This window comes from Haliotis rufescens, unplaced genomic scaffold, assembly GCF_023055435.1.
Source record: "Haliotis rufescens isolate VD_foot unplaced genomic scaffold, xgHalRufe1.0.p SCAF_18, whole genome shotgun sequence".
Lineage (NCBI taxonomy): Eukaryota > Metazoa > Mollusca > Gastropoda > Lepetellida > Haliotidae > Haliotis > Haliotis rufescens.
This window is the reverse complement of record NW_025963868.1, coordinates 753445-780737: the sequence shown is the minus strand read 5'-3', so window position 1 is coordinate 780737 and position 27293 is coordinate 753445. Positions and strand designations below refer to the sequence as shown.

At 43.6% G+C, this 27293-nt stretch overlaps 1 protein-coding gene across 13 annotated transcripts; it reads right to left on the bottom strand.

Moving 5' to 3' along the window:
• Positions 1–27293, bottom strand: LOC124148383 (trehalase-like). 13 transcript variants are annotated; one of them, XM_048398101.1, is made up of 14 exons: positions 20832–20962; positions 17215–17322; positions 15143–15243; positions 14110–14239; positions 11231–11318; positions 10232–10332; positions 9338–9430; positions 7060–7299; positions 6899–6948; positions 6216–6413; positions 3611–3843; positions 2874–3098; positions 1780–1833; positions 1–379 (listed from the first exon to the last, which is right to left on the bottom strand). In XM_048398101.1, exons 2-14 carry the CDS (start codon positions 17319–17321, stop codon positions 215–217), a joined length of 1785 nt encoding a protein of 594 aa, XP_048254058.1. In that variant the 5' UTR covers position 17322; positions 20832–20962; the 3' UTR covers positions 1–214. The 13 variants fall into 13 exon arrangements, with proteins under 13 accessions (XP_048254058.1, XP_048254050.1, XP_048254059.1 ...); XM_048398093.1 differs by lacking the exon at positions 20832–20962 and adding an exon at positions 27215–27293 and having other exon boundaries at positions 2–379; XM_048398102.1 differs by lacking the exon at positions 20832–20962 and adding an exon at positions 27128–27212 and having other exon boundaries at positions 2–379.

The following is a 27293-nucleotide window of genomic DNA, read 5'->3' as shown; positions in this document are numbered from 1 at the left end:
TCGAACCCCGGACCTTTCGCTCTCCGGGCGGACGCTCTACCACTAGACCACGGAGGCGGTCTCTATGATTAAGGAGACGATGAAGGAGTTCTTCGGGTTCATATGAATCTACTCCGGAGAGGGGGCTGTGTGTAAAGCTGCTTTGAAATTGAAATCTATACAAGATCACTGATTATAACTCTGGTTATATTGAAACTGGAACGCCCTGTCGTCCTCAGTAGTAAAACAACACGTGCATCACGTGGACCAATACGTAAACACAAGTAAACATGGACGGCCTATATCCTGGCGCGTCAGATGTCGTCTTATCCGTTGTCAAGATGTCTCCATGGCGACTGAGTAGGTCCAGCACGACACCATTTGTCCATCCGAAGCCAGTCTAGAGAAAGGAAGGATGATACGAAATATATACACGTACTCAACAAACATAATTAGAAACACAACCATGTGTTACACTGTCATAGCGACCTTGTCATGACAATTTGTGTCTGACGGAATATTTTATTACAAAGGCTATTTACCATGTCCATGTCTGGAATCACTTCATTGCCATTAATGATAAGAGACAAACCCCCATTCCTAATCACCATGACCCCGTTGTATTGTACATCACTGCCAGCCAACCTGATCAAGCTATGCAGCAGCCACTTCTCATTAATAACTGGGCCGGTGAAGATCCGGGGTAGAATAGGTCTTCAGCAACCCATACTTGCCGTAAAAGGCGACTAACGGGATCGAGTGGTCGGCTCGCTGACATGGTTGAAGCATGTCATCGATACTAATTGCGTGGATCGATGCTCATGATGTCAATCACTGGATTGTCTGGTCCAGACTCGATTATTTACAGACCGCCGTCATATAGCTGGAATATTGCTAAGTGCGGTGTAAAACAACAAACCAACCAACCAACCATTAATTACTGTTGTTTATATATACCTAGTCCGAGTCATATAAGCCTTTGTCCAGAGACAGAAAAGACATCAACACACACCTAACATTACAAACACTCCTTAAATAATACGGGGCGGTCGGGTAGCCTAGGTTAAAGCGTTCGCTTGTCACGCCGAAGACTAGGGGTTCGATTCCCGACATGGGTACATTGTGTGAAGCCCATTTCTGGTGTCCCCCGCCATGATATTGCTGGAATATTGCTAAAAGCGGCGTAAAACCATACTCACTCACTCACTCACCTTAAATATTACACAAATATTAAAGTCTTAGGCATCAACCTTATTAAAACTAATAATAGCTCACACGCACACAAAAAACATAATAAAAAAACAAATCACACCACTCCCATCCTCCCTTCGTCTCTCCACCTGCGGCAAAATATAAAATTCAAAATTCTCCAAAATCTAAATATTCTACCCTAACGCTTCTTTTGGATATACCTTTTTTTCCTTTTTTTTGCGGTGATGGTGTGTGTGTGTGTGTGTGTGGGGGGGGGGGGGGGGGGGGGGGCGGTCGGGTGGCCTAGTGTTTAAAGCGAGGACGCCGAGGACCCGGGTTCGATTCATCGATAGAAGGGAAGGTCTCAGCGACTAAAGGGATCGGGTGAACAATTCTCATCGTGTCATTCACTTGATTGTCAGGTCTCTATTATATAGGTGGAATAATACTGAGTTCAACAACAAACGAACAAACTCGGAATAAGCTACATTAAATTAAATCCGACATCATTATTAACCCAACACCGACAGAGGTGACCACCAGTCTTTTAAGAAGAATTTGGACATTTTGTCTGACAAATGTCATACAACACATGTTCTTTGCGCCTACCTGAATGTCGTATTCACCGCCGCCTCCACGTCTCCCGACGTTGTTCACGTCGTACTGCAGAGAAAGTACAGTGTTTTATTACTTGAACTATATCACCATACCTCAAAGGTGTCTGTGCACGTGTGTGTGTGCGTGCGTACGTGCGTGCGTTGGTGTGTGTGTGTGTGTGTGTGTGTGTGTGTGTGTGTGTGTGTGTGTGTGTGTGTGTGTGTGTGTGTGTGTGTGTGTGTGTGTGTGTGTGTGTGTGTGTGTGTGTGTGTGTGCGTGCGTATGTCGGTCTGTGTGTGTGTGTGGGGGGGGGGGGGGGGGGTGCGCGCGTGTGTGTGCGTGAGTGCGTGCGTGCGTGCGTGGGTGGGTGTGCGTGCGTGCGTGCGTGCGTGTGTGTGTCGGTGTGTGGGGGGGTTGGGGGTGTGCGCGCGTGTGTGTGCGTGCGTGTGCGTGTGTGTGTGTGTGTGTATGTCTGTCTGTGTGTCTGTCTGTCTGTTTGTGTGTTAGTCCGGACTAATGCTCATTCTAAAGTGCTATCCCACTGATATATCACTCAGACACAGCATACTCCGAGCCGACCAGTCCTTTTTTCAATCCCTTTAATGCGCCAGGCAGGGTAACAAGCAGTACCATCCTTTAACATGGCGCGACCGAGGATCGAACCACCAACGTTACCCGCTCCGGGCCGACACTCTATCCACTACACCACAAAGGCGCCACCCCTCTTGATAGGACAATGTCACTACCCACACACCTGTCACAATATTCTATGATGTCTGTTCAAAGGGGGATGTAGCAGTTAATAGTTCGTCACCGCGGCTCGACAGAACACATGTGAGTGAGTATGGTTTTACGCCGCTTTTAGCAATATTCCAGCAATATCACGGCGGGGGACACCAGAAATGGGCTTCACACATTGTACCCATGTCGGAAATCGAAGCCGGGTCTTCGGCGTGACGAGCGAACGCTTTAACCACTAGGCTACCCGCCCGCCCCAGAACACATGTATTAGGGCAAACAATACAATGATGGCTTCTTGTTTTTCCAAAGTGTATCTCTGTGATCAAGGACAAGTTGTATTATTTCTATGACTAAAATATGCATACCTTCTCAAACATGTGGTTGGTATTTTTCCAGCCTAGATAGTTAGTGTACACCCAGCTCTGGGCGAGTTGTGCTGCCAAGGCTTTTGATTGGCTACGTCTGCCTTCAGCTAATGATGCAATGATCACGTGTTGTAATGGCGGCCATGCATTGGGCAGATCCCACTGTTGGCCAGTGTTTGACAAGGAAGTGGGGACGCCTCCTTCATAACCTAGCACGTTTTGTTTCTGAAAATATAGATACAGATTATTACCCTCGAGTATTTCCGTACATAAATATCATATGTCAGAAATACCAATTGCATTAAGCGATACTTTGGCGACGCATCTGATGCTCTCTTTATCATATAATATGATGTCATTCTTAAAATAATCGACCGGTGAAGATTAGGGTTAGAATTAATCTTCAGCAATCAAAACTAGTCGTAAAAGGCTTGAATGACATCATAGGGAACCAAATATGTGTGTTTGTTTGTTTGTTTGTTAAACGCCGCACTCAGCATTATTATGTGACGGCGGTCTTTAAATAATCAAGTCTGGACCAGACAATCCAGTGATTGACATCATAATTGGGATCGATGACATGCATCAACCAAGTCAGCGAGCCTGCCACCCGATCCCGTTAGTCGCCTATACGACAAGCACAGTCACATGTAATGTAGAGAATCTGACGCACTTAATACGAGAAGACAAGAAACCCTTAACAGTATTGCGGAATTTTAAAGATACCAATAGTTTACCTCAAGATAACTCACGACCTTCTCCTCCATCCCCTCACGCTCTGCATCGGTGTTGCCATAGCAACCAGCATACATAGGAAATATGTTGGACGGGAAAAAATAGTCCCGCAGGGATTTGTTGGGAATGTAGTAATCCTGCCACACGCCTTTTTCCTGATTCCACATCACGTCTTGTATCGCATCCTTCCGCCGCTCATATCTCTCCGAATAGTACCGGTATTTTACGTTATTACCTGCACAGATGAAGAGTAGAATAGAATGGACTAAGAAGTGTCTCGTTACTAAACATTCAAAAGTTAATAGAATATAAACACCTAGTGCCATATAGAAAGTGGTCAAATGTCACAAATGTTATCCAATGTATAACATTTGTTACAAAAGAATATACTACTAGCCTGTTTTTTAAGGCTTCTTGACATTTTAAACTGATAAAACTGCAATTTATATTATATCCGGGGTCAGATGGTACAACACTAGTTTAAAAGTCAAGTTGAGGTAATGCACTATTTCACAATGCGCTCCCATAGCCGTGGTTGGTCGCGATCGGGTTGTCTGCCAACAATGGCGACTTTGCTGTAAATAAAAGAGCACTTGCTGAACATGGCGAAACTGTATTATCCGTGTACAGATAGCACAGCAATAACGTCTACATGAAGTCTAGATTAATGTCAAATTAATTTGATATTGTTTAATTTTACTAGGTAATTCACAGTTTCACAATGCGCACTCCTAGCCGTTGTTGGTCGGGTTTCTGTCTGAAAGGCACTTGCTGTAAATAACCTAGAATCTAGAATATTTCACGATGTAAACAAAGAAACTTTGCTTATTTCTTTATCTTGTGCCCCGGCTTAGGTTTAAAGTTTTGGTATCTATTGGAAAGCGGCATGTGTGAAGTTGAAGCTATGGTGCCAGGCGAGCCTCATCTGTAAAGTGATACCCCTGGTTGCCATGGTGCCAGGCAAGCCTCATCTGTAAAGTGATACCCCTGGTTGCCATGGTGCCAAGCAAGCCTCATCTGTAAAGTGATACCCTCACATGTGTTGGCCAAGATGGCGGCGCCCATGAAGTAAACTTCCTGTAACCAGCCTGATTCCTCTCCAAGCAAGACTTGAAGATATTGAAGGGGAAAAAGTGACTTCAAGCTATTCAAGAAAAGATGTGAACTGTATTTCTCACTGAAGAATGTCAAAGAAGAAGAACAAGTAGATCGCATACGTCTGTTCACTGGGGATGAAGGACTAAAAGCATAAAACTCACTGCAGAGGAAAGGAACAAACCATCCCCACTGTAACCGGCTTTTGGGGAAGAGGAAGAAGCTTAAACCGGAGTAGAGGCCGTTGTTACACACAGAGGACGATCAAACAGAGGAAGGGGCAGATCACACTCTCATGGCGGACAGTCTTTAATGCACTGAGCACTGACCACAATGATCCAGGGGCCAGCTTTAAAACCACTAACCTTGGAAACCCAGACACTGATTCCATCATTTTGGATTGCGACAGTCAACATCCGCCTTGAAGATCGACCATACCAACTGGCAACGCTCAAGGGGACAGTTGATACAGGAGCCCAGGGAAACCTCTACCCCAACGTATATTCCGACGCATGTTCCCAAGGAAACTGGACGATGAAGGAATCCCACTACCAGGTACTAACAAGCCAAGTGCAACAACACCCCGCGAATACAGTGGCACTGGGATCACTCAATATCTAAGCATGATTATCCCCTGCGAATACAACTCGGAATAACACGCACTCCCTACATCAAAGGCATGTCCCCTTTAACCAGGAAGATCCCAGTCCCCGACCAGTCACAAGTCAACGACCCGTGAAGATCCGGGTTAAAATAGGTCTTCAGCAACCCATGCTTGCCGTAAAATGCGACTATGCGTGGTCAAGCTCGCCGACTTGGTTGATGTATGTTATCGTATCCCAGTTGCGTGTATCGATGCTCATGATACCAATCACTGGATTGTCTGGTCCAGACTCGATTATACAGACCGACGTGATGTAGCTGGAACATTGCTGAGTGCGGCGTGAAACAACAAACCAAACAAGTAGCCAGGTCACGGAAGTCCCCTGTCCGACAAGAGACACCAATGAGACAATGGGTATCATCGAACCACCTACATGACTAGATCCGGTAGTGAGGTTCATTTCCAAGACATTTCAATGAGTGACTGTAAAATGACTGTAAACGGGTACGCAGTAAAACATGTGTGCTTCTTAACAGAGCAAAGGGGACGTAACATATGGACTATATTGTAACCACATCACTACTCCATAGTACCATTCCTGGCGTAGGGATACGGACCCAGCCGCACTATTTGTATCACCATCCTGACCAGTAAATTATGTAGCTAGCACATGCTCTCCAGTTGTTTCTTGCATGAGTTGGAAGCACTCTCAACAACGACGTACCAGTGCATCAAGAATGATTGCAATTCACAGCATTTCTTTAGTATAATCAATATTTAATTTCACAGCCAGTCAAGTGTTTTCAAATAAATATTTTCTTTCAAAGAAGCGATACCGCCGGCGGTCCAATTAGAATTCAAAGTACTAACTGTCATGGAGGATATATGGTATATCTACATCAATCTACCTGTTATGTTGAAGAAGCGTGCCAGGAGTCTCTCATTCCTGCACAGGATGCTGTTGAGGTCAACAGGAATAATGTCTTTGATAACAGTAGTGTTTAGTCCCATGTTAGTCTCGTCTTCACGCGAGAACCAACGGCTACTGAAATCCCAACCACTCTCAGCGGCAGATGCCAGGTTCGAATAGATGTTGGACGCTTGTTCTGAAACACAATTAGGACGCTTCGTTAAACATGATTCAGCGATATTCCATCTAAAGACGGCGGCCCACTGTGAAACCATGCCACAGTTATAAATACGGATATGCCACTCCGAGCTTGCTTATCTTCAGTTGTCTCCCCTTCTCGCCTTCAGTTGTCTTCCCTGGTTACCTTCAGTTGTCTCCCCTGCTCACCTTCAGTTGTCTACCCTGCTTACCTTCAGTTGTCTCCCCTTCTCCCCTTCAGTTGTCTTCCTGCTTACCTTCAGTTGTCTCCCCTTCTCACCTTCAGTTGTCTTCCCTTCTCACCTTCAGTTGTCTTCCTGCATATCTTCAGTTATCTCCCCTCTTACCTTCAGTTGTCTCCCTTTCTCACCTTCAGTTGTCTCCCCTCTTACCTTCAGATGTTTTCACTGCTTACCTTCAGTTATCTCAAGTCGTACCTTCAGTTGTCTCCCTTCCTTACCTTCAGTTGCCTCCCCTGCTTACCTTCAGTTACGTTCCCTGCTGTTTTCACGTCCTCTGCGTAAGACTCGGGCCTGACAAAAAGGGAAAGAGCATGGTGTATGTTTAATTTAATGTAAACATGTACAACAAAAAACCCTTCCATAATCATAAGAAATCTCAAAATACAATACGTGGCGGTGTACCTGGGAGTGTTGGTGATGGTTCTATATTGGTTCAAGGTGTGGTTCCTCCCGTCCACCTGCACCTCCACGTTCCTGTTGGTCATCCAGAACTGGTACTCCATCTCCAAGGGACCAAGTGCTCGTACAAGGGCGTCCATGTCCTTGCTCACGTCGTAGTAGCTCTCTACCATCCACGCCAGCAGGGGCGGCTGAGACCGCTTCTTATAGTACACCCGGAAACCGTTGGGGATCAACCCGTATCTGTGGAATGTAAACATACAAGTTCACTCTTCACTGGTAGAAAAAAACTTGGAACGTTATTTTCAAACCTTCCATCTGTCAAGTGACCGCTTTTGCAAAATGTCGAGTGGCGATTTAACCAGAATCACTTTAAACGTTTTGGATTGCATATGGACTGGGTATTCTCTTTCAGTGACGTTTTATATTATGCATTGCTTTAAATGGATATCTGGAACATAGGCAACCCCCCATATTTTTGTTTAGGTTTGGATTGGCCCCTGACTGTCAATGACTAAGAAATTCTTCACCATGCCCTTACCTGTCAATGTTGAAGATGTAACATATGTTATATTTGGGATAACACTTTCTTAGTAAAGTACAGATTCTAGTACTTTTTTGAGTTGAGTCCCGTCCGGGATTCGAACCCACACTTGCCAGAGTGAGGCACCTAATCGCCAGCACACAAAGTCAGCGGTCTAACCCACTCAGCCACCGAGGCTTCCACAAAAATGAAAGTCCGACAACTGGTAGTCTAGATCATGTACTTTGAGTACCCCTCTGACAAGTGTATATTGGCACGGCTCCCATGGCCGAAAGCTATGAATACACAATGCCATTTAGAAAGTGGTCAAATGTAACATATGTTATATTTGGGATAACACTTTCTTAGTAAAGTACAGATTCTAGTACTTTTTTGAGTTGAGTCCCATCCGGGATTCGAACCCACACCTGCCAGAGTGAGGCACCTAATCGCCAGCACACAAAGTCAGCGATCTAACCCACTCAGCCACCGAGGCTTCCACAAAAATGAATGTCCGACAACTGGTAGTCTAGATCATGTACTTAGAGTACCCCTCTGACAAGTGTATATTGGCACGGCTCCCACGGCCGAAAGCTATGAATACACAATGCCATCTAGAAAGTGGTCAAATGTAACATATGTTATATTTGGGATAACACTTTCTTAGTAAAGTACAGATTCTAGTACTTTTTTGAGTTGAGTCCCGTCCGGGATTCGAACCCAAGCCAGAGTGAGGCACCTAATCGCCAGCACACAAAGTCAGCGATCTAACCCACTCAGCCACCGAGGCTTCAACAAAAATGAAAGTCCGACAACTGGTGTTATTCCAAATATAACATATGTTACATTTGACCACTTTCTAAATGGCATTGTGTATTTAATGATGAAGATGTCTGGATTCGTTTCCATTGGTCAGAAAGTTATTTCTTGTCTCCTTTCAAGTTTACATGAAAGAGTACCCTTAACAAATGCAATAGTTGTGGTGCTTACTGACACTGAATGATTATGATAATGATAACATGAAATGTAGAATATGCAATGAATTTAATGAGACACAGTATCTTAAGCGGCATGATGGCGTGGCTCGATCCTTTATTACCGTACTTCGCCAGACTCAAAGGTCCATCTATGTTACGATCAAGAATGTGTAGAGGGCGTCATGGAAAATGATAATTTTAAAATTAGCTGGAATAGGCCCGTACATATACAGCCTTAGACCAATCCAGGCCTACAAAGCTGACATTGACCTTTTCATAAATCCAATAGAATAATTTATATTATTGAATTCTCTGTCCCTTTTGACAATAATGTTATTGACAAGAAACAGCCAAAAATGGCAAGTATGCAGACCACGCTGACGAAATGTCACGCTTGTATCCCGAGTACCAAATTGTCCGACTCCCCACTGTTCTCGGTGCCTTAGGTTTGGCAATCTGTTGTCTGACGTTGGGAGAGTACCCGGGATTGCTGCCAGGAACAATATATGCTGGGTAATGCAGAAGGTTTCAGTTTTAGGGAGTGTTCACATTCTTGGAAAAGTTCTGGGTGGCTTCGACTTGGTAGCGCTTATTTGGTGAGATCCCATTCGCTGTCTGGGCTGCGTGTAAAGGGGGCAAGGGCCCTATGCTGATGATGAGCCAAACCAGCCTGACTGTGCCAGGATCATTAAAACCCTCTTTATTTTTATCTGTTAAATAGAATGACGGTGATGATGATCCGGATCAGTTGCGTGTACATGATGAACATGCCCTTCCCTACCTGTCAATGATGAAGAAGAAGTTTTCCAACATGCCTCTGACTGTCTGAGTCATTTCACAGCGGAGAAGTCCGTGTACTACCCACAGCGAGTCCCTGACAACACAACATAGCGCCGTCACAGGATGTTTTTGATTTTGATTTGATTTTTTTTTTTGATTTTATATATATATAGATTACCATCTTACATTTGTTGTTCGTCTCCCAAAAGAGACTCAGATCACACACACACACACACACACACACACACACACACACACACACACACACACACACACACACAACCACACACACAACCACACACACAACCACACACACACAACCACACACACACACAACCACATACGTATACACAGACATACATACACACATACATACACATACATATACCCACATGCGCTCACATACACACACATAAATAATTATGCGCACACAAACTTATACATACACATACATACACATACACACACATACTCACACATACATACACATACACACACATATACACATACACACAAACACAAGCATACACACAAACACATACACGAGCGCGCGTACATGCACACACACACACACTCACACACACATACACATACATGCACACACACACTCACACACACACACACACAAACTCACACACACACCCCACATACAAACACACACACGCACTCACACACACACACGCACTCTCACACACACACACTCTCACTCTCTCACACACACTCTCTCTCTCACACACACACTCTCTCTCTCTCTCTCACACACACACACTCTCTCTCTCTCTCTCTCACACACACACACACACTCTCTCTCTCTCTCTCTCTCTCTCTCTCTCTCTCACTCACACACACACACACACACACACACACACACACACACACAATGTCTCCGTCTCACCAGTAGTATGTCTCTCTGAAGCGGCCGCCAGGGACGATGAAGGGATTCTCCACGTACAGTAGAGAGTAACGGTCCTGGTGATCTCTGACGTCATTCTTTATCTGCAGCGTCACAAGGAGGACACCTTAAGGGCGTGGTCCAAAGGATTACCAGGACGTGTTCTCATATCGGCGAAAAATATCCCAGTACTAAGTAAGGATAGGATTTATGGATGAACTCTTCTTTACTACAATTAAGAGCCACGTTTCGGTGTATGTTCTAACACCGTTATCAAGCAAGTATCATCCATAAATCCTATCCTTACTTACTACTCCAACTTCTAAATAAAAAAACCCGCCTCCGTGGTCTAGTGGTAGAGCGTCCGCCCGGAGGGCGGAAGGTCCGGGGTTTGATCCCCGACCGCGTCATACCAGAAGACGTTAAAAGATGGTACTTGTTGTTACCCTGTCTGGCGCTCGGCATTAAGGGGCTAAAACAAGGACTGGTCGGCTCGGAGTCAGTATACTGTGTCTGAGTGGAGTATTCATGTTAAACAGCGGCATGGTATCTCAGTGAGCTAGCACTATAAATCGGCATCAGTCCGGACTAGTACAAGCAGCCACACAAACACACACACGTACATGCACGTCGCTCTATAAGTGCATTAATCTTGGACGCGACGTCAAACCCCATTTCACCTCACCTCTAAATCAAAGAAGGAACATATTATGTTATGTAGCAGTCAACACATATAAAGATGTCTTTTAAAATATTATGGATATTTACGTAAAATAAATTACAGATCCGAATTGCTGACGTTGACAGAGGTTCTAAAAATGACGAATCACAAGTATGGAATACTGTAAGGGACATTCTCACGATCTCGCATTCTCGCCATCTCTGCCTTTGGAAACGGGCTAAATATGCCAAAAGTGCGAGAATGCGATATCGGGAGAATTTCCCTGACAGTATCCAATACACAAGTGAGTATTGTGTATGGAATACTGTAAGGGACACTACCTTCCTTCCCAATTGCTCCCAGATTCCACACAGAGACTTGCCGAACTGCTTCAGGTTGACGTCTTTCACATCTCCGAGGAACGATGGGCTAGTGAGTGGACATAGGAATATATAGTTAACTACGTTTATAACGAACACGTTTATAGCGAGCTGGCGGTTGTAACGAACTGGTTTATTAGTCCAAGCCATTTGCTGTATGTATGATGCATATATGTTCATAAAGAACTACGGATATAACGAACTAAAATTAGTGGTCCCTTTGAGTTCGTCATAACCGTAGTTTACGGTATGTCAATATCGCATAGTGTATTGATGCTTATACTTGACTAGATTCTCCTTATATCTCTCATCTGTCTTCATCTGCATCCTCCGGTCACTCTGGCCATGATGAAGAAGGAGAAGAGATGGATTTAAGCCTCTGTCAGCAGTATTTCAGTTATTATGTCTACGCGTGGTAGCTGGCATGGCCCAGTCGGGCAAGTTGCTGACAAAACTGTAGGGTGAGTATTTGTTTTAAGCCGCTTTTAGCAATATTCCAGCAATATCACGACGGGAGACACCAGAAATGGGCTTCACACATTGTACCCATGGTGGGAATCGAACCCGGGTCTTCGGCGTGACGAGCGAAAGCTTTAACCACTAGGCTACCCGACCGCCCCGACAAAACTGTAGGATCATAGTCGGTTCGAACTTGATTCGAACCCTCGACCAGCAGACCATGACAGCAACTGTGTTGTGAGTTGCAACATGTTGAACCACTGTGCCAATACTCACGGTGCATGCTCCCACAAAGCCATCAGTATATAACAAGGAAACATCTTCTTCTTCTGGAAAAAAATTAAGGCATCTCCCACATATCGAAATGACAACTTGGTCGCATAGTCACCTACTACTCCACACAGTCACATTGTCACCTACTTCCAGACATGGTCACATTGTCACCTACTTCTAGACATTGTCACATTGTCACCTACTTCCAGGCATGGTCACATTGTCACCTACTTCCAGACATGGTCACATTGTCCCCTACTTCCAGATATGGTCACATTGTCACCTACTTCCAGGCATGGTCACATTGTCACCTACTTCCAGACATGGTCACATTGTCACCTACTTCCAGATATGGTCACATTGTCACCTACTTCTCGACATGGTCACATTGTCACCTACTTCCAGATATGGTCACATTGTCACCTACTTCTCGACATTGTCACATTGTCACCTACTTCCAGACATGGTCACATTGTCACCTACTTCTCGACATGGTCACATTGTCACCTACTTCAAGGCATTGTTACATTGTCACCTACTTCCAGATATGGTCACATTGTCACCTACTTCCAGACATGGTCACATTGTCACCTATTTCCAGATATGGTCACACTGTCACCTACTTCTCGACATGGTCACATTGTCACCTACTTCCAGACATGGTCACATTGTCACCTACTTCCAGACATGGTCACATTGTCACCTACTTCTCGACATGGTCACATTGTCACCTACTTCCAGACATGGTCATATTGTCACCTACTTCCAGACATGGTCACATTGTCCCCTACTTCCGGACATGGTCACATTGTCACCTACTTCTCGACATGGTCATATTGTCACCTACTTCTCGACATAGTCACATTGTCACCTACTTCCAGACATTGTCAAATTGTCACCTACTTCCAGACATGGTCACATTGTCACCTACTTCCAGACATGGTCATATTGTCATCTACTTCCAGACATGGTCACATTGTCACCTACTTCCAGACAGGGTCACATCGTCACCTACTTCTCGACATGGTCACATTGTCACCTACTTCTCGACATGGTCACACTGTCCCCTACTTCCAGACATGGTCACATTGTCACCTACTTCTCGACATGGTCAAATTGTCACCTACTTCCAGACATGGTCACATTGTCACCTACTTCAAGGCATTGTCACGCTGTCACCTACTTCTCGACATAGTGACATTGTCACCTACTTCCAGACATAGTCACATTTTTACCTACTTCCAGACAGGGTCACATTGTCACCTTCTTTTTAGACAGGGTCACATTGTCACCTACTTCCAGACATGGTCACATTGTCACCTACTTCCAGACATGGTCACATTGTCACCTTCTTCCAGACATGGTCACATTGTAACCTACTTCTCGACATGGTCACATTGTCACCTACTTCCAGACATGGTCACATTGTCACCTACTTCCAGACATGGTCACATTGTCACCTACTTCCAGACATGGTCACATTGTCACCTTCTTCCAGACATGGTCACATTGTCACCTACTTCCAGACATGGTCACATTGTCACCTACTTCTCGACATGGTCACATTGTCACGTACTTCCAGACATGGTCATATTGTCACCTACTTCCAGACATCGTCACATTGTCACCTACTTCCAGACATGGTCACATTGTCACCTACTTCCAGACTGGGTCACATTGTCCCCTACTTCCAGACATGGTCACATTGTCACCTACTTCCAGACATGGTCACATTGTCACCTACTTCCAGACATGGTCACATTGTCACCTACTTCCAGACATGGTCACACTGTCACCTACTTCTAGACATGGTCACATTGTCACCTACTTCCAGACATGGTCACATTGTCACCTTCTTCCAGACATAGTCACATTGTCACCTACTTCCAGACATGGTCACATTGTCACCTACTTCCAGACATGGTCACAATGTCACCTACTTCCAGACATGGTCACATTGTCACCTACTTCCAGACATGGTCACATTGTCACCTACTTCCAGACATGGTCACATTGTCACCTACTTCCAGACATCGTCACATTGTCACCTACTTCCAGACAGAGTCACATTGTCACCTTCTTCCAGACATGATCATATTGTAACCTACTTTTCGACATAGTCCCCGGGTGTCCACTCCTCGAACTCTGTCCCCGGACCTTCGAAGTATTGATCTAGAAAACCTTGGATCTGGCTGCCGTTATTTGTCTGCATTGCGTCGAAAGCTCGCAAGACTGTGTCTAGAAGAAGAACTATGGTTGTAAGAGTGACGTATCGGTAGGGAGATAATAGTTACATTGAATTGGTAGTGTGATAACTGCCGTGTTGAATCGGCTGGAAGATAACATATATACTGTACCTGTGGGGAGATAATATATATACTGAACCGGTTGGGAGATAATACATATATATACTGAACTGATTGGGAGATAAGATATATATACTGAACCTGTCGGGAGAAAATATACATATATTGAACCTTGAACCTGTGGGGAGATAATATATATACTGAACCTGTTGGGAGATAATATATATACTGAACCTGTGGGGAGATAATACATATATTGGACGTGTGGAGAGATAATATATATACTGAACCTGTAGGGAGATAATATATTTACTGAACCTGTAGGGAGATAATCTATGTACTGAACCTGTTGGGAGATAATCTATGTACTGAACCGGTTGGGAGATAATCTATGTACTGAACCTGTAGGGAGATAACATATATACTGAACCTGTGGGGAGATAATATATATACTGAAACTGTGGGGAGATAATAGATATAGTGAACCTGTGGGGAGATAATCTCTTTACTGAACTTGTGGGGAGATAATATTTATAATGGACCTGTAGGGAGATAATAGATATACTGATCCCGTGGGGAGATAATAGTGATACGATTGCAGTCAAGCAAGTGTTTGTCCAGCAGGGTGTTACAAGCCGATGAGATAAAGCTGGAGTATTACTGAAAGTGTAAAGGAAACATGTCCTCATTCACTTAAGGTTCCAACGAGTGAACGGTTGATGAGACTGACTTTGTTGTTTGTGTATCAGTATACTCTAACCACCCCTCACTCAAATACCCTCTCAAGACCATACCCCTTACACTCGCTCACCCAGCATCCACTCACTCATTATACCTGGATCGTCTTTCAGGTTCATATCCACAAATGTCTTGGAGTCTTCGTAGATCCCGGCCATCTGGATTTTGTCCAGCAGGGGGCCCTGGCAGTAGATGCCACTGCAAGACAAGCAACAGCAGTGAGTCACCAGTGTCAATCTACAGAATGTCGTCCATGGCAGTAGATGCGATTGCAAGACAAGCAATAGTAGTGGGTCACCAGTGTCTACAGAGAGGTGTTCATGGCAGTGGATGCCACTGCAAGACAAGCAATAGGAGTGGGTCACCAGTGTCTACAGAGGGATGTTCATGGCAGTGGATGCGACTGCAAGACAAGCAATAGTAGTGGGTCACCAGTGTCTACAGAATGTCGTCCATGGCAGTGGATGCGACTGCAAGACAAGCAATAGGAGTGGGTCACCAGTGTCTACAGAATGTCGTCCATGGCAGTGGATGCCACTGCAAGACAAGTAATAGTAGTGGATCACCAGTGTCTACAGAGAGGTGTTCATGGCAGTGGATGCGACTGCAAGACAAGCAATAGTAGTGGGTCACCAGTGTCTACAGAGAGGTGTTCATGGCAGTGGATGCCACTGCAAGACAAGCAATAGTAGTGAGTCACCAGTGTCTACAGAGAGGTGTTCATGGCAGTGGATGCCACTGCAAGACAAGCAATTGTAGTGGGTCACCAGTTTCTACAGTAGTGGTAGTAGTAGTTGAGTAGGTGTAGTAGAAGGAGTAGTAGTAGTACTAGAAGAAGTAGTAGTATAGTAGTATTAGCAGTAGTAGTAGTAGTAGTAGTTGTGGTAGTAGTAGTTGTAGTAGTATAGCAGTAGTAGAAGTAGTAGCTGTAGTAGTAGTAGAAGAAGAAGTAGTATAGCAGTAGTAGTAGTAGCTGTAGTAGTTGTAGTTGTAGTAGTATACTAGAAGTAGTAGTAGTAGTAGTAGAAGTAGTTCTTGTAGTAGTAGTAGTAGTAGTAGAAGAAGTAGTATAGTAGTAGTAGTAGCTGTAGTAGTTGTAGTTGTAGTAGTATAGTAGAAGTAGAAGTAGTAGTAGTAGAAGTAGTTGTTGTTGTAGTAGTAGTAGTAGTAGTAGTAGTAGAAGAAGTAGTAGTAGTAGTAGTAGTAGTAGTAGTAGTAGAAGTAGTAGTAGTAGTAGTAGTAGAAGAAGAAGAAGTAGTAGTAGTAGTAGTAGTAGTAGCTGTAGTAGTAGTAGTAGAAGAAGTAGTATAGTAGTAGTAGTAGTAGAAGTAGAAGAAGAAGAAGTAGTAGTAATAGTAGTAGAAGTAGTAGTAGTAGAAGAAGAAGAAGTAGTAGTAGTAGTAGCTGTAGTAGTAGCTGTAGTAGTTGTAGTAGTAGAAGAAGTAGTATAGTAGTAGTAGTAGTAGCTGTAGTAGTTGTAGTTGTAGTAGTATAGTAGAAGTAGTAGTAGTAGTAGTAGTAGAAGTAGTTGTTGTTGTAGTAGTAGTAGTAGTAGTAGTAGTAGAAGTAGTTGTAGTAGTAGTAGTAGTAGAAGTAGTAGTTGTAGTTGTAGTAGTATAGTAGAAGTAGTAGTAGTAGTAGTAGAAGTAGTAGTAGTAATAGTAGTAGAAGTAGTTGTTGTTGTAGTAGTAGTAGTAGTAGTAGAAGAAGAAGAAGAAGTAGTAGTAGTAGTAGTAGCTGTAGTAGTAGCTGTAGTAGTAGTTGTAGTAGAAGAAGTAGTATAGTAGTAGTAGTAGTAGCTGTAGTAGTTGTAGTTGTAGTAGTATAGTAGAAGTAGTAGTAGTAGTAGTAGTAGAAGTAGTTGTTGTTGTAGTAGTAGTAGTAGTAGTAGTAGTAGAAGTAGTTGTAGTAGTAGTAGAAGTAGTAGTTGTAGTTGTAGTAGTATAGTAGAAGTAGTAGTAGTAGTAGTAGAAGTAGTAGTAGTAATAGTAGTAGAAGTAGTTGTTGTTGTAGTAGTAGTAGTAGTAGTAGAAGAAGAAGAAGAAGTAGTAGTAGTAGTAGTAGTAGTAGAAGTAGTAGTAGTAGTAGTAGAAGTAGTAGTAGTAGTAGTAGTAGTAGTAGTAGTAGTAGTAGTAGTTGAAGTAGTAGTTGTAGTAGTAACCAGTTTACCTGTCACATGCATGAATATCCTCGACGGTCCCTGCTGACGGGTTCAACATAAATAAGACTGCTACGGTTAAGGGCAGCGCATGGAACGTCCACTTCCTCGCCGTCATCCTGGTAGAATTAACATCCACAGTGTCATCATACATGTTGGCTACAATGTACGCTAACATCCACAGTATCATCATGCATGTTGGCTACAATGTACGCTAACATCCACAGTGTCATACATGTTGGCTACAATGTACGCTAACATCCACAGTGTCATACATGTTGGCTACAATGTACAGTAACATCCACAGTGTCATACATGTCGGCTACAATGTACAGTAACATCCACAGTGTCATACATGTTGGCTACAATGTACACTGACATCCACAGTGTCATACATGTTGGCTACAATGTACACTAACATCCACAGTGTCATACATGTTGGCTACAATGTACACTGACATCCACAGTGTCATACATGTTGGCTACAATGTACGCTAACATCCACAGTGTCATACATGTTGGCTACAATGTACAGTAACATCCACAGTGTCATACATGTCGGCTACAATGTACGCTAACATCCACAGTGTCATACATGTCGGCTACAATGTACGGTAACATACACAGTGTCATACATGTTGGCTACAATGTACGCTAACATCCACAGTGTCATACATGTTGGCTACAATGTACAGTAACATCCACAGTGTCATACATGTCGGCTACAATGTACGCTAACATCCACAGTGTCATACATGTTGGCTACATAACGTTAATCGAAACATAAAAAACCCAAGCCACTTTCTATGTTTGAGGCTCAACAGCAGACACTAGCATGAACTGGTTTTTAATGTCGGACAGATGTAGTTGTGTCTTTAAAACGACAACGCGTTATCATTCTGTCGACAGGTTTGTTTTCCAAAGGTTCAGACCGTGACCAACAGTTATCCACACCATTGAACGTTATCACGTGTCAATAAGCAGAATTTCTGCATCAAGATATTGACTTTCCATATTGATAATGCTTCAATTTTCTAAGAGAGTTGCATATTTAATTTTGTCTTAAATGTGCTTAGTGTAAAAGTAATTGCTTACATAGTGAAAACAGTCGCCCTGCATATTTATATATTTTTTATACATAAAATATATATTGGGTATTCCTATTATATCAATGCTTGGCAGCTTAATGTGGGAGCAGAGCCCGAAGTGATGCAAGTCTTAGACGTTTACCACTTCAGGGAAACCCACGAACACGGGTATGGTGCTGACAAACCTAAAAACATAATCGTGCGAAACGGGATTCGAACCCACGATCCTGGGTTTCTGGCATGCCCAAAGGACACCAATGACTACTGGGCCATCCGTGCATTAATGCATGAAATATTCCATATACAAAAATGCAAATAATGTTCTTTAATTATTTAAACCCAGCTTTAACAACGTTCTTTAATGACTGGAATCGCAACATACCCCACATAAAAACGCATGCTTTTTTTAATATACCTTATCAGTGAGGTCACTTTATTGTAATGTTCTATTTTAAATTGTTTGATAGGCATTACTTAGAAGTTGACGGATGACAAGGTAGGCACAAATTTATGGATAACAACTTCTTTAATACTGTAAAAAGTGATGTTTCGGTATGGATCCTTATACCGTGGTCAAGCAAGGATATATGCTGAAACGTCGCTTTTTTACAGTATGTATCTTATGTTCTATTTTGCTTGATGTACATGTATTAATGATCTGATTACACATAGGTGAAGTATTGAAGTATTGAAGTAAGTATTGAAGTAAGTATTGAAGTAAGTATTGAAGTAAGTATTGAAGTAAGTGAAACCAGACAGCAACATGAGTAAAACAGGTTTGGTTTCACGCTGGTTTCAAGCCTCCACTTGATCTCTCTACCTCTCTGATAAAATATCCAAAAGTATAAATGTATCAGAAACTGTTCAGAGAACTATCCAAGCTGTTTCCACGTTTCATAGGGCCGGGGCGGTCGGCTAGCCCAGTGGATAAAGCATTCGCTCGTCACGCCGAAAACCCGGGTTCGATTCCCGACATGGGTACAATGTGTGAAGCCCATTTCTGGTGTCCCCCGCCGTGATATTGCTGGACCATTGCTAAAAGCGGCGTAAAACCATACTCACTCACTCACGTTTCATATCACCGTGTTGGGTGGTGTGACTCTAGGCGAAGTCCATGATGTAGCACCTGAATGAAGTTTTACATCATTGAATAAAGGTGAGCTCCAGTGCCCGTTTTAGTTGTTTTTCTAACGCCAAGTCTGAACACATGCAACGTTACAACTTATCACTGGTTGCTACATGACCGAAATATCCCTGTTGTAATAACAGGACGACGTGCTGGGGGCACTATACAATAGGTACCTTTCAAAAAGAAGAATTTCGGTCAAGATAATCTCATCCAACTGAGGCAACACGACCCTCGCAATCTGATTATTTAGGATACCGTGGCAAGGAATATCATAGCCCATATTTACATAACTGTATCACCTGTTTGCTTTTTCCTGTGCTGGTACATTCAAGTGGCAGGTGGAATATCATTGGAGTGTGCCAGCACATAATGCCATGGGTCATGCGGTTAAGTTACTACAACCATGAACTATCTAGGGAGAGGCCAACACTCCGTCAAAGTGGGTAGTGTCAATCCTTGTATAGTGTTACCGCACGGCTGTCTCAAACAGGAACAAGCCTGTTAACATTATATTGGGTTGCCGAATGGAACAGGTACTTTCAAAAAAAACTTCCAATTACAAATTACCCTTTCTACCGGCGATCCTTCATATTTCGTTGTTTTTGACATTTTGAATATAGAATTTAAAATGTTTTTTTTCATAGCGACAGAAACTTCACTGTTTATTAAAATTTAAATATTTTAAAATAAATTTAAAATTTAATTTTTTCTTTCTATTTTGATTTTTTTTCGCGGCTTTTCGTTTTCATTCTCTCATTTTAATTCGGCTGAAGTTTCACAAAAAACTGCCCTAATTTGATAATGTGACCTGGGTTTTTTTCATCAATAATCTTCTCTGTGTGTACATAACTGACATGAAAACGCACTGGAGTTCTAGGCACAGTAGCTATCTTGCAGTTTAAGGGTATAACGACATCCTTATGTAGGTGAAGATTGACGGACAGAACATTTAAAGGTGTTTGCTGTCCACGTATATTGCACCATTGTTCTGATTGTGTTAGTAGGTACATGAAACAATAACTCTCTTTCCTCCAGAGGACCTAATAGAATACGTGGACTGACATAAATACTGTCACCGTTTCGAAACTATGAAAATGCACCATAAAAATATTATTCACAGGCAAAACTATTTCACAATTTTCCGACACCACGAATATGACAGACGTATGGATATCAAGACACACACCTGTGTAATGAATCTATCTCCCCTCACTGTGCTGGGTGTGAACCAGCGATACGCTTACCTGTGTCATGACTCCATCTCCCTCCCTATGCTTGGGGTGAACTAGCGATACGCTTACCTGTGTAATATCTATCTCCCTCCCTGTGCTGGGTGTGAACTAGCGATACGCTTACCTGTGTAATATCTATCTCCCTCCCTGTGCTGGATGTGAACTAGCGATACGCTTACCTGTGTAATATATATCTCCCTCCCTGTGCTGGGTGTGAACTAGCGATACGCTTACCTGTGTAATATCTATCTCCCTCCCTGTGCTGGGTGTGAACTAGCGATACGCTTACCTGTGTAATATCTATCTCCCTCCCTGTGCTAGGTGTGAACTAGCGACACGCTTACCTGTGTAATATCTATCTCCCTCCCTGTGCTGGGTGTGAACTAGCGATACGCTTACCTGTGTAATATCTATCTCCCTCCCTGTGCTGGGTGTGAACTAGCGATACGCTTACCTGTGTAATATATATCTCCCTCCCTGTGCTGGGTCTGAACTAGCGATACGCTTACCTGTGTAATATATATCTCCCTCCCTGTGCTGGGTGTGAACTAGCGATACGCTTACCTGTGTAATATCTATCTCCCTCCCTGTGCTGGGTGTGAACTAGCGATACGCTTACCTGTGTAATATCTATCTCCCTCCCTGTGCTGGGTGTGAACTAGCGATACGCTTACCTGTGTAATATATATCTCCCTCCCTGTGCTGGGTGTGAACTAGCGATACGCTTACCTGTGTAATATATATCTCCCTCCCTGTGCTGGGTGTGAACTAGCGATACGCTTAACTGTTTAATGACTCTATCTCCCATCACTGTGCTGGGTGTGAACTAGCGATACGCTTACCTGTGTAATATATATCTCCCTCCCTGTGCTGGGTGTGAACTAGCGATACGCTTAACTGTGTAATGACTCTATCTCCCATCACTGTGCTGGGTGTGAACTAGCGATACGCTTACCTGTGTAATATATATCTCCCTCCCTGTGCTGGGTGTGAACTAGCGATACGCTTAACTGTTTAATGACTCTATCTCCTACACTGTGCTGGGTGTGAACTAGCGATACACTCACCTGTGTAATGACTCTATCTCCCCTGACTGTGCTGGTTGTGAACTAGCGATACACTCACCTGTGTAATAACTCTATCTCCCCTCCCTGTGCTGGGTGTGAACTAGCGATACTCTCACCTGTGTAATGACTCTATCTCCCCTCCCTGTGCTGGGTGTCAACTAGCGATACACTCACCTGTGTAATGACTCTATCTCACTCCCTATGCTTGGTGTGAACTAGCGATACGCTCACCCGTGTAATGACTCTATCTCACTCCCTATGCTTGGTGTGAACTAGCGATACGCTCACCTGTGTAATATATATCTCCCTCCCTGTGCTGGTTGTGAACTAGCGATACACTCACCTGTGTAATGACTCTATCTCCCCTCCCTGTGCTGGGTGTGAACTAGCGATAAACTCACCTGTATAATGACTATATCTCCCCTCACTGTGCTAGGTGTGAAGAGCGATACACTCACCTGTGTAATGACTCTATCTCCCCTCACTGTGCTGTGTGTGAAGAGCGATACACTCACCTGTGTAATGACTATATCTCCCCTCACTGTGCTAGGTGTGAACTAGCGATACACTCACCTGTGTAATGACTCTATCTCTCCTCACTGTGCTGGGTGTGAACTAGCGATACACTCACCTGTGTAATGACTCTATCTCCCCTCACTGTGCTGGGTGTGAACTAGCGATACACTCACCTGTGTAATGACTCTATCTCCCCTGACTGTGCTGGGTGTGAACTAGCGATACACTCACCTGTGTAATGACTCTATCTCCCCTCACTGTGCTGGGTGTGAACAAGCGATACACTCACCTGTGTAATGACTCTATCTCCCCTCACTGTGCTGGGTGTGAACTAGCGATACACTCACCTGTGTAATGACTCTATCTCCCCTCACTGTGCTGGGTGTGAACTAGCGATACACTCACCTGTGTAATGACTCTATCTCCCATCACTGTGCTGGGTGTGAACAAGCGATATACTCACCTTTGTAATGACTCTATCTCCCCTCACTGTGCTGGGTGTGAACTAGCGATACACTCACCTGTGTAATGACTCTATCTCTCCTCACTGTGCTAGGTGTGAAGAGCGATACACTCACCTGTGTAATGACTCTATCTCCCCTCACTGTGCTGGGTGTGAACTAGCGATACACTCACCTGTGTAATGACTATATCCCCCCCCCCTGTGCTGGGTGTGAACTAGCAATACACTCACCTGTATAATGACTATATCTCCCCTCCCTGTGCTGGGTGTGAAGTAGCGATATACTCACCTGTGTAATGACTATACCTCCCTCGCTATGCCTTTGTTGGGTGTGAACTAGCGGGACTCAAGGCCTTTACTGAAATACCGGCACACACACGGTGTACCATTGCTGCAACCTGACACACACCATACACGACCAATCCGCACGTCTACTTCAGAGAATTAATTCGAATGAGACTCTAAGAAGGCAAATGTATACTAAATAAACTCCCGGCTAAAAATATAGTATACCGAGTTTGAATTTTCATGTAATTGTAGATTGACAGAATGGGGCCCGTTGCACAAAGCGATCTTAGGGCTTCAACTGTCGTAAGCCTGTGTCTAAGTATGGGAGTTACGCACCTATCTCTCTCCATATACTTTACACTTGTGTTTTGTGTGGTGTGTATAGATACCCTTTATCATGTGTAATATGTAATAAGCCTTTCATGCCTCTTACTGAGTGGCTCTCGCATTATCTGATACTATATGTGTTGTATTTTTCTGTACAAATAAAATATATGCCTGCCCGATTCATGAGTGACTGAGTGAGTATGGTTTTACGCCGCTTTAAGCAATAGTCCAGCAATATCACGGCGGGGTACACCAGAAATGGCCTTCATACATTGTACCCATGTCGGGAATCGAACCCGGGTCTTCGGCGTGACGAGCGAACGCTTTAACCACTAGGCTACCCGACCACCCCTGTCCGATTCATAAACATATGCTCACGGTATAGTCGGAATCGCACAATCGCCTTTGCTTTTGGCAGAGATTTCTGATGAATATTGACAAAGTGCTTTCTCTCTTTTATTTACCTTTGAATCTCCACAGTCCCTGGTTCGCCTGTTCGATAGTACAGTTCGTTGTACTAAAGTAGTAAACTAGTGTGGTACGTACTAAAGTTGTAAACTAGTGTGGTACGTACTAAAGTAGTAAACTAGTGGGGTACGTACTAAAGTAGTAAACAAGTGGGGTACGTACTAAAGTAGTAAACTAGTGTGGTACGTACTAAAGTTGTAAACTAGTGTGGTACGTACTAAAGTAGTAAACTAGTGGGGTACGTACTAAAGTAGTAAACTAGTGGGGTACGTACTAAAGTAGTAAACTAGTGGGGTACGTACTGAAGTAGTAAACAAGTGGGGTACGTACTAAAGTAGTAAACTAGTGGGGTACGTACTAAAGTAGAAAACTAGTGGGGTACGTACTAAAGTAGTAAACTAGTCGGGTACGGTAAGTTAGTCGGTCTGTATCTTCATCACACTAGTATAATACTGAAGTATGGAATCCAGAAGTGTCATTGTCGCGTTGTCGTCTTGTTGCATAGTCGCCCTGACAAAAACAAGCAAAAAGTGTCAAAATTAACCTTGGGGCGCGACAATACTAAAGTAGTGGGGTACGGTAAATGAGCCGGTCTGTATCTTCTGAAGTATCGAATCCTACAGGATATATAGAGAAGCTAACCCACAAGTCTGTTGATATAAAAAATATCAACGAGTCAGACCCGTGAAGATGCGGGGTAGAATAGGTCTTCAACAAACCCATGCTTGCCGTAAAAGGCGACTATGCTTGTCGTAAAAGGCGACTAACGGGATCGGGTGGTCAGGCAGGCTGACTTGGTTGATGCATGTCATCGTTCCCAATGCGTGGATCGATGCTCATGATATCAATCACTGGATTGTCTGGTTCAGACTCTATTATTTACAGACCGCCGTCATATAGCTGGAATATTGCTGAGTGAGGCGTAAAACAACCAACCAACCAACCAAAACATTGTGCAATATCAAAACGCGTGCTTATGTACCCACAAGTCAACGGTATAATTCTAAAAACGTTATAAATGGCAAGTAATAAATACAATACTAAACTCGCTCCCGTGTAAAACCAATTTTATGAAACTCGTTTAATAAAACTGGTATTACAAGGGAGCTCGTTTACTCTTCTATATATATATGGTTGGTAGACACAATGAGCATAGAACCAGTTTGCCCGTTGAATAAGAAAATATTCACAAAACGGCCTGCTGTTCAGACGTCAACTGAGCTCGTTTAGACAGCATAATGAAAGACGGCTTTATCTGGCGTCTTCCAACACACGGTCACGACATCGGTATCTCTGTCAGAGCAATTGAACTAGCTTTTAGACAACCTGTATGTCTAGCTCTATCGATGTCTCTGCCTGAACTAACTTGCCTCATCAGAAGGCGTCTTCCAACACACGGTCACGACATCGGTATCTCTGTCAGAGCAATTGTACTAGCTTTTAGACAACCTGTATGTCTAGCTCTATCGATCTCTCTGCCTGAACTAACTTGCCTCATCAGAAGGCGTCTTCCAACACACGGTCACGACATCGGTATCTCTGTCAGAGCAATTGTACTAGCTTTTAGACAACCTGTATGTCTAGCTCTATCGATCTCTCTACCTGAACTAACTTGCCTCATCAGAAACCGTATCACAATACTTCCATAATTAAAGAGTAAGGATAAGATATATATGGATAAGCAACATCTTGCTGTGTATTACAGACTAGCACAGCGATTATCCCATACGATGGTTAAAGAGTAAGGGTGTTGTATACCACAGACTAGCACAGCGGTTATCCCATACGATGGTTAAAGAGTAAGGGTGTTGTATACCACAGACTAGCACAGCGGTTATCCCATACGATGGTTAAAGAGTAAGGGTGTTGTATACCACAGACTAGCTCAGCGGTTATCCCATACGATGGTTAAAGAGTAAGGGTGTTGTATACCACAGACTAGCACAGCGGTTATCCCATACGATGGTTAAAGAGTAAGGGTGTTGTATACCACAGACTAGAACAGCGGTTATCCCATACGATGGTTAAAGAGTAAGGGTGTTGTATACCACAGACAAGCACAGCGGTTATCCCATACGATGGTTAAAGAGTAAGGGTGTTGTATACCACAGACTAGCACAGCGGTTATCCCATACGATGGTTAAAGAGTAAGGGTACTGTATACCACAGACTAGAACAGCGGTTATCCCATACGATGGTTAAAGAGAAAGGGTACTGTATACCACAGACTAGCACAGCGGTTATCCCATACGATGGTTAAAGAGTAAGGGTACTGTATACCACAGACAAGCACAGCGGTTATCCCATACGATGGTTAAAGAGTAAGGGTACTGTATACCACAGACTAGCACAGCGGTTATCCCATACGATGGTTAAAGAGTAAGGGTGTTGTATACCACAGACAAGCACAGCGGTTATCCCATACGATGGTTAAAGAGTAAGGGTACTGTATACCACAGACAAGCACAGCGGTTATCCCATACGATGGTTAAAGAGTAAGGGTACTGTATACCACAGACTAGAACAGCGGTTATCCCATACGATGGTTAAAGAGTAAGGGTACTGTATACCACAGACTAGCACAGCGGTTATCCCATACGATGATTAAAGAGTAAGGGTGTTGTATACCGCAGACTAGCACAGCGGTTATCCCATACGATGGTTAAAGAGTAAGGGTACTGTATACCACAGACTAGCACAGCGGTTATCCCATACGATGGTTAAAGAGTACGGGTACTGTATACCACAGACTAGCACAGCGGTTATCCCATACGATGGTTAAAGAGTAAGGGTACTGTATACCACAGACTAGAACAGCGGTTATCCCATACGATGGTTAAAGAGTAAGGGTACTGTATACCACAGACTAGCACAGCGGTTATCCCATACGATGGTTTAAGAGTAAGGGTGTTGTATACGACAGACAAACACAGCGGTTATCCAATACGATGGTTAAAGAGTAAGGGTACTGTATACCACAGACAAGCACAGCGGTTATCCCATACGATGGTTAAAGAGTAAGGGTACTGTATACCACAGACTAGCACAGCGGTTATCCCATACGATGGTTAAAGAGTAAGGGTGTTGTATACGACAGACAAGCACAGCGGTTATCCCATACGATGGTTTAAGAGTAAGGGTGTTGTATACGACAGACAAGCACAGCGATTATCCAATATGCTGGTTTAAGAGTAAGAGTACTGTATACCACAGACTAGCACAGCGGTTATCCCACAATTTTCAATCAAGTCACACTTTCTTGATAATGGTGCTAGAACCTACACCGAAACGTCGCTCCTAATTATAATAAAGAAGTTGTTCATCCATATATCTTTTCCTTACTTGCCACGCCAACTTCTAACTGCCTCCCAAAGAACTACCATCCCTACAGACACAGGCATACCCATACAGGTGTTCACGAGGAGGTACATACCTTTGCTCACTGGCAATGCAGGTCCGTGACATCAATGTTACAGAACGCCTGTGTTAGAAAAGTCATGGTTATTTTTAAC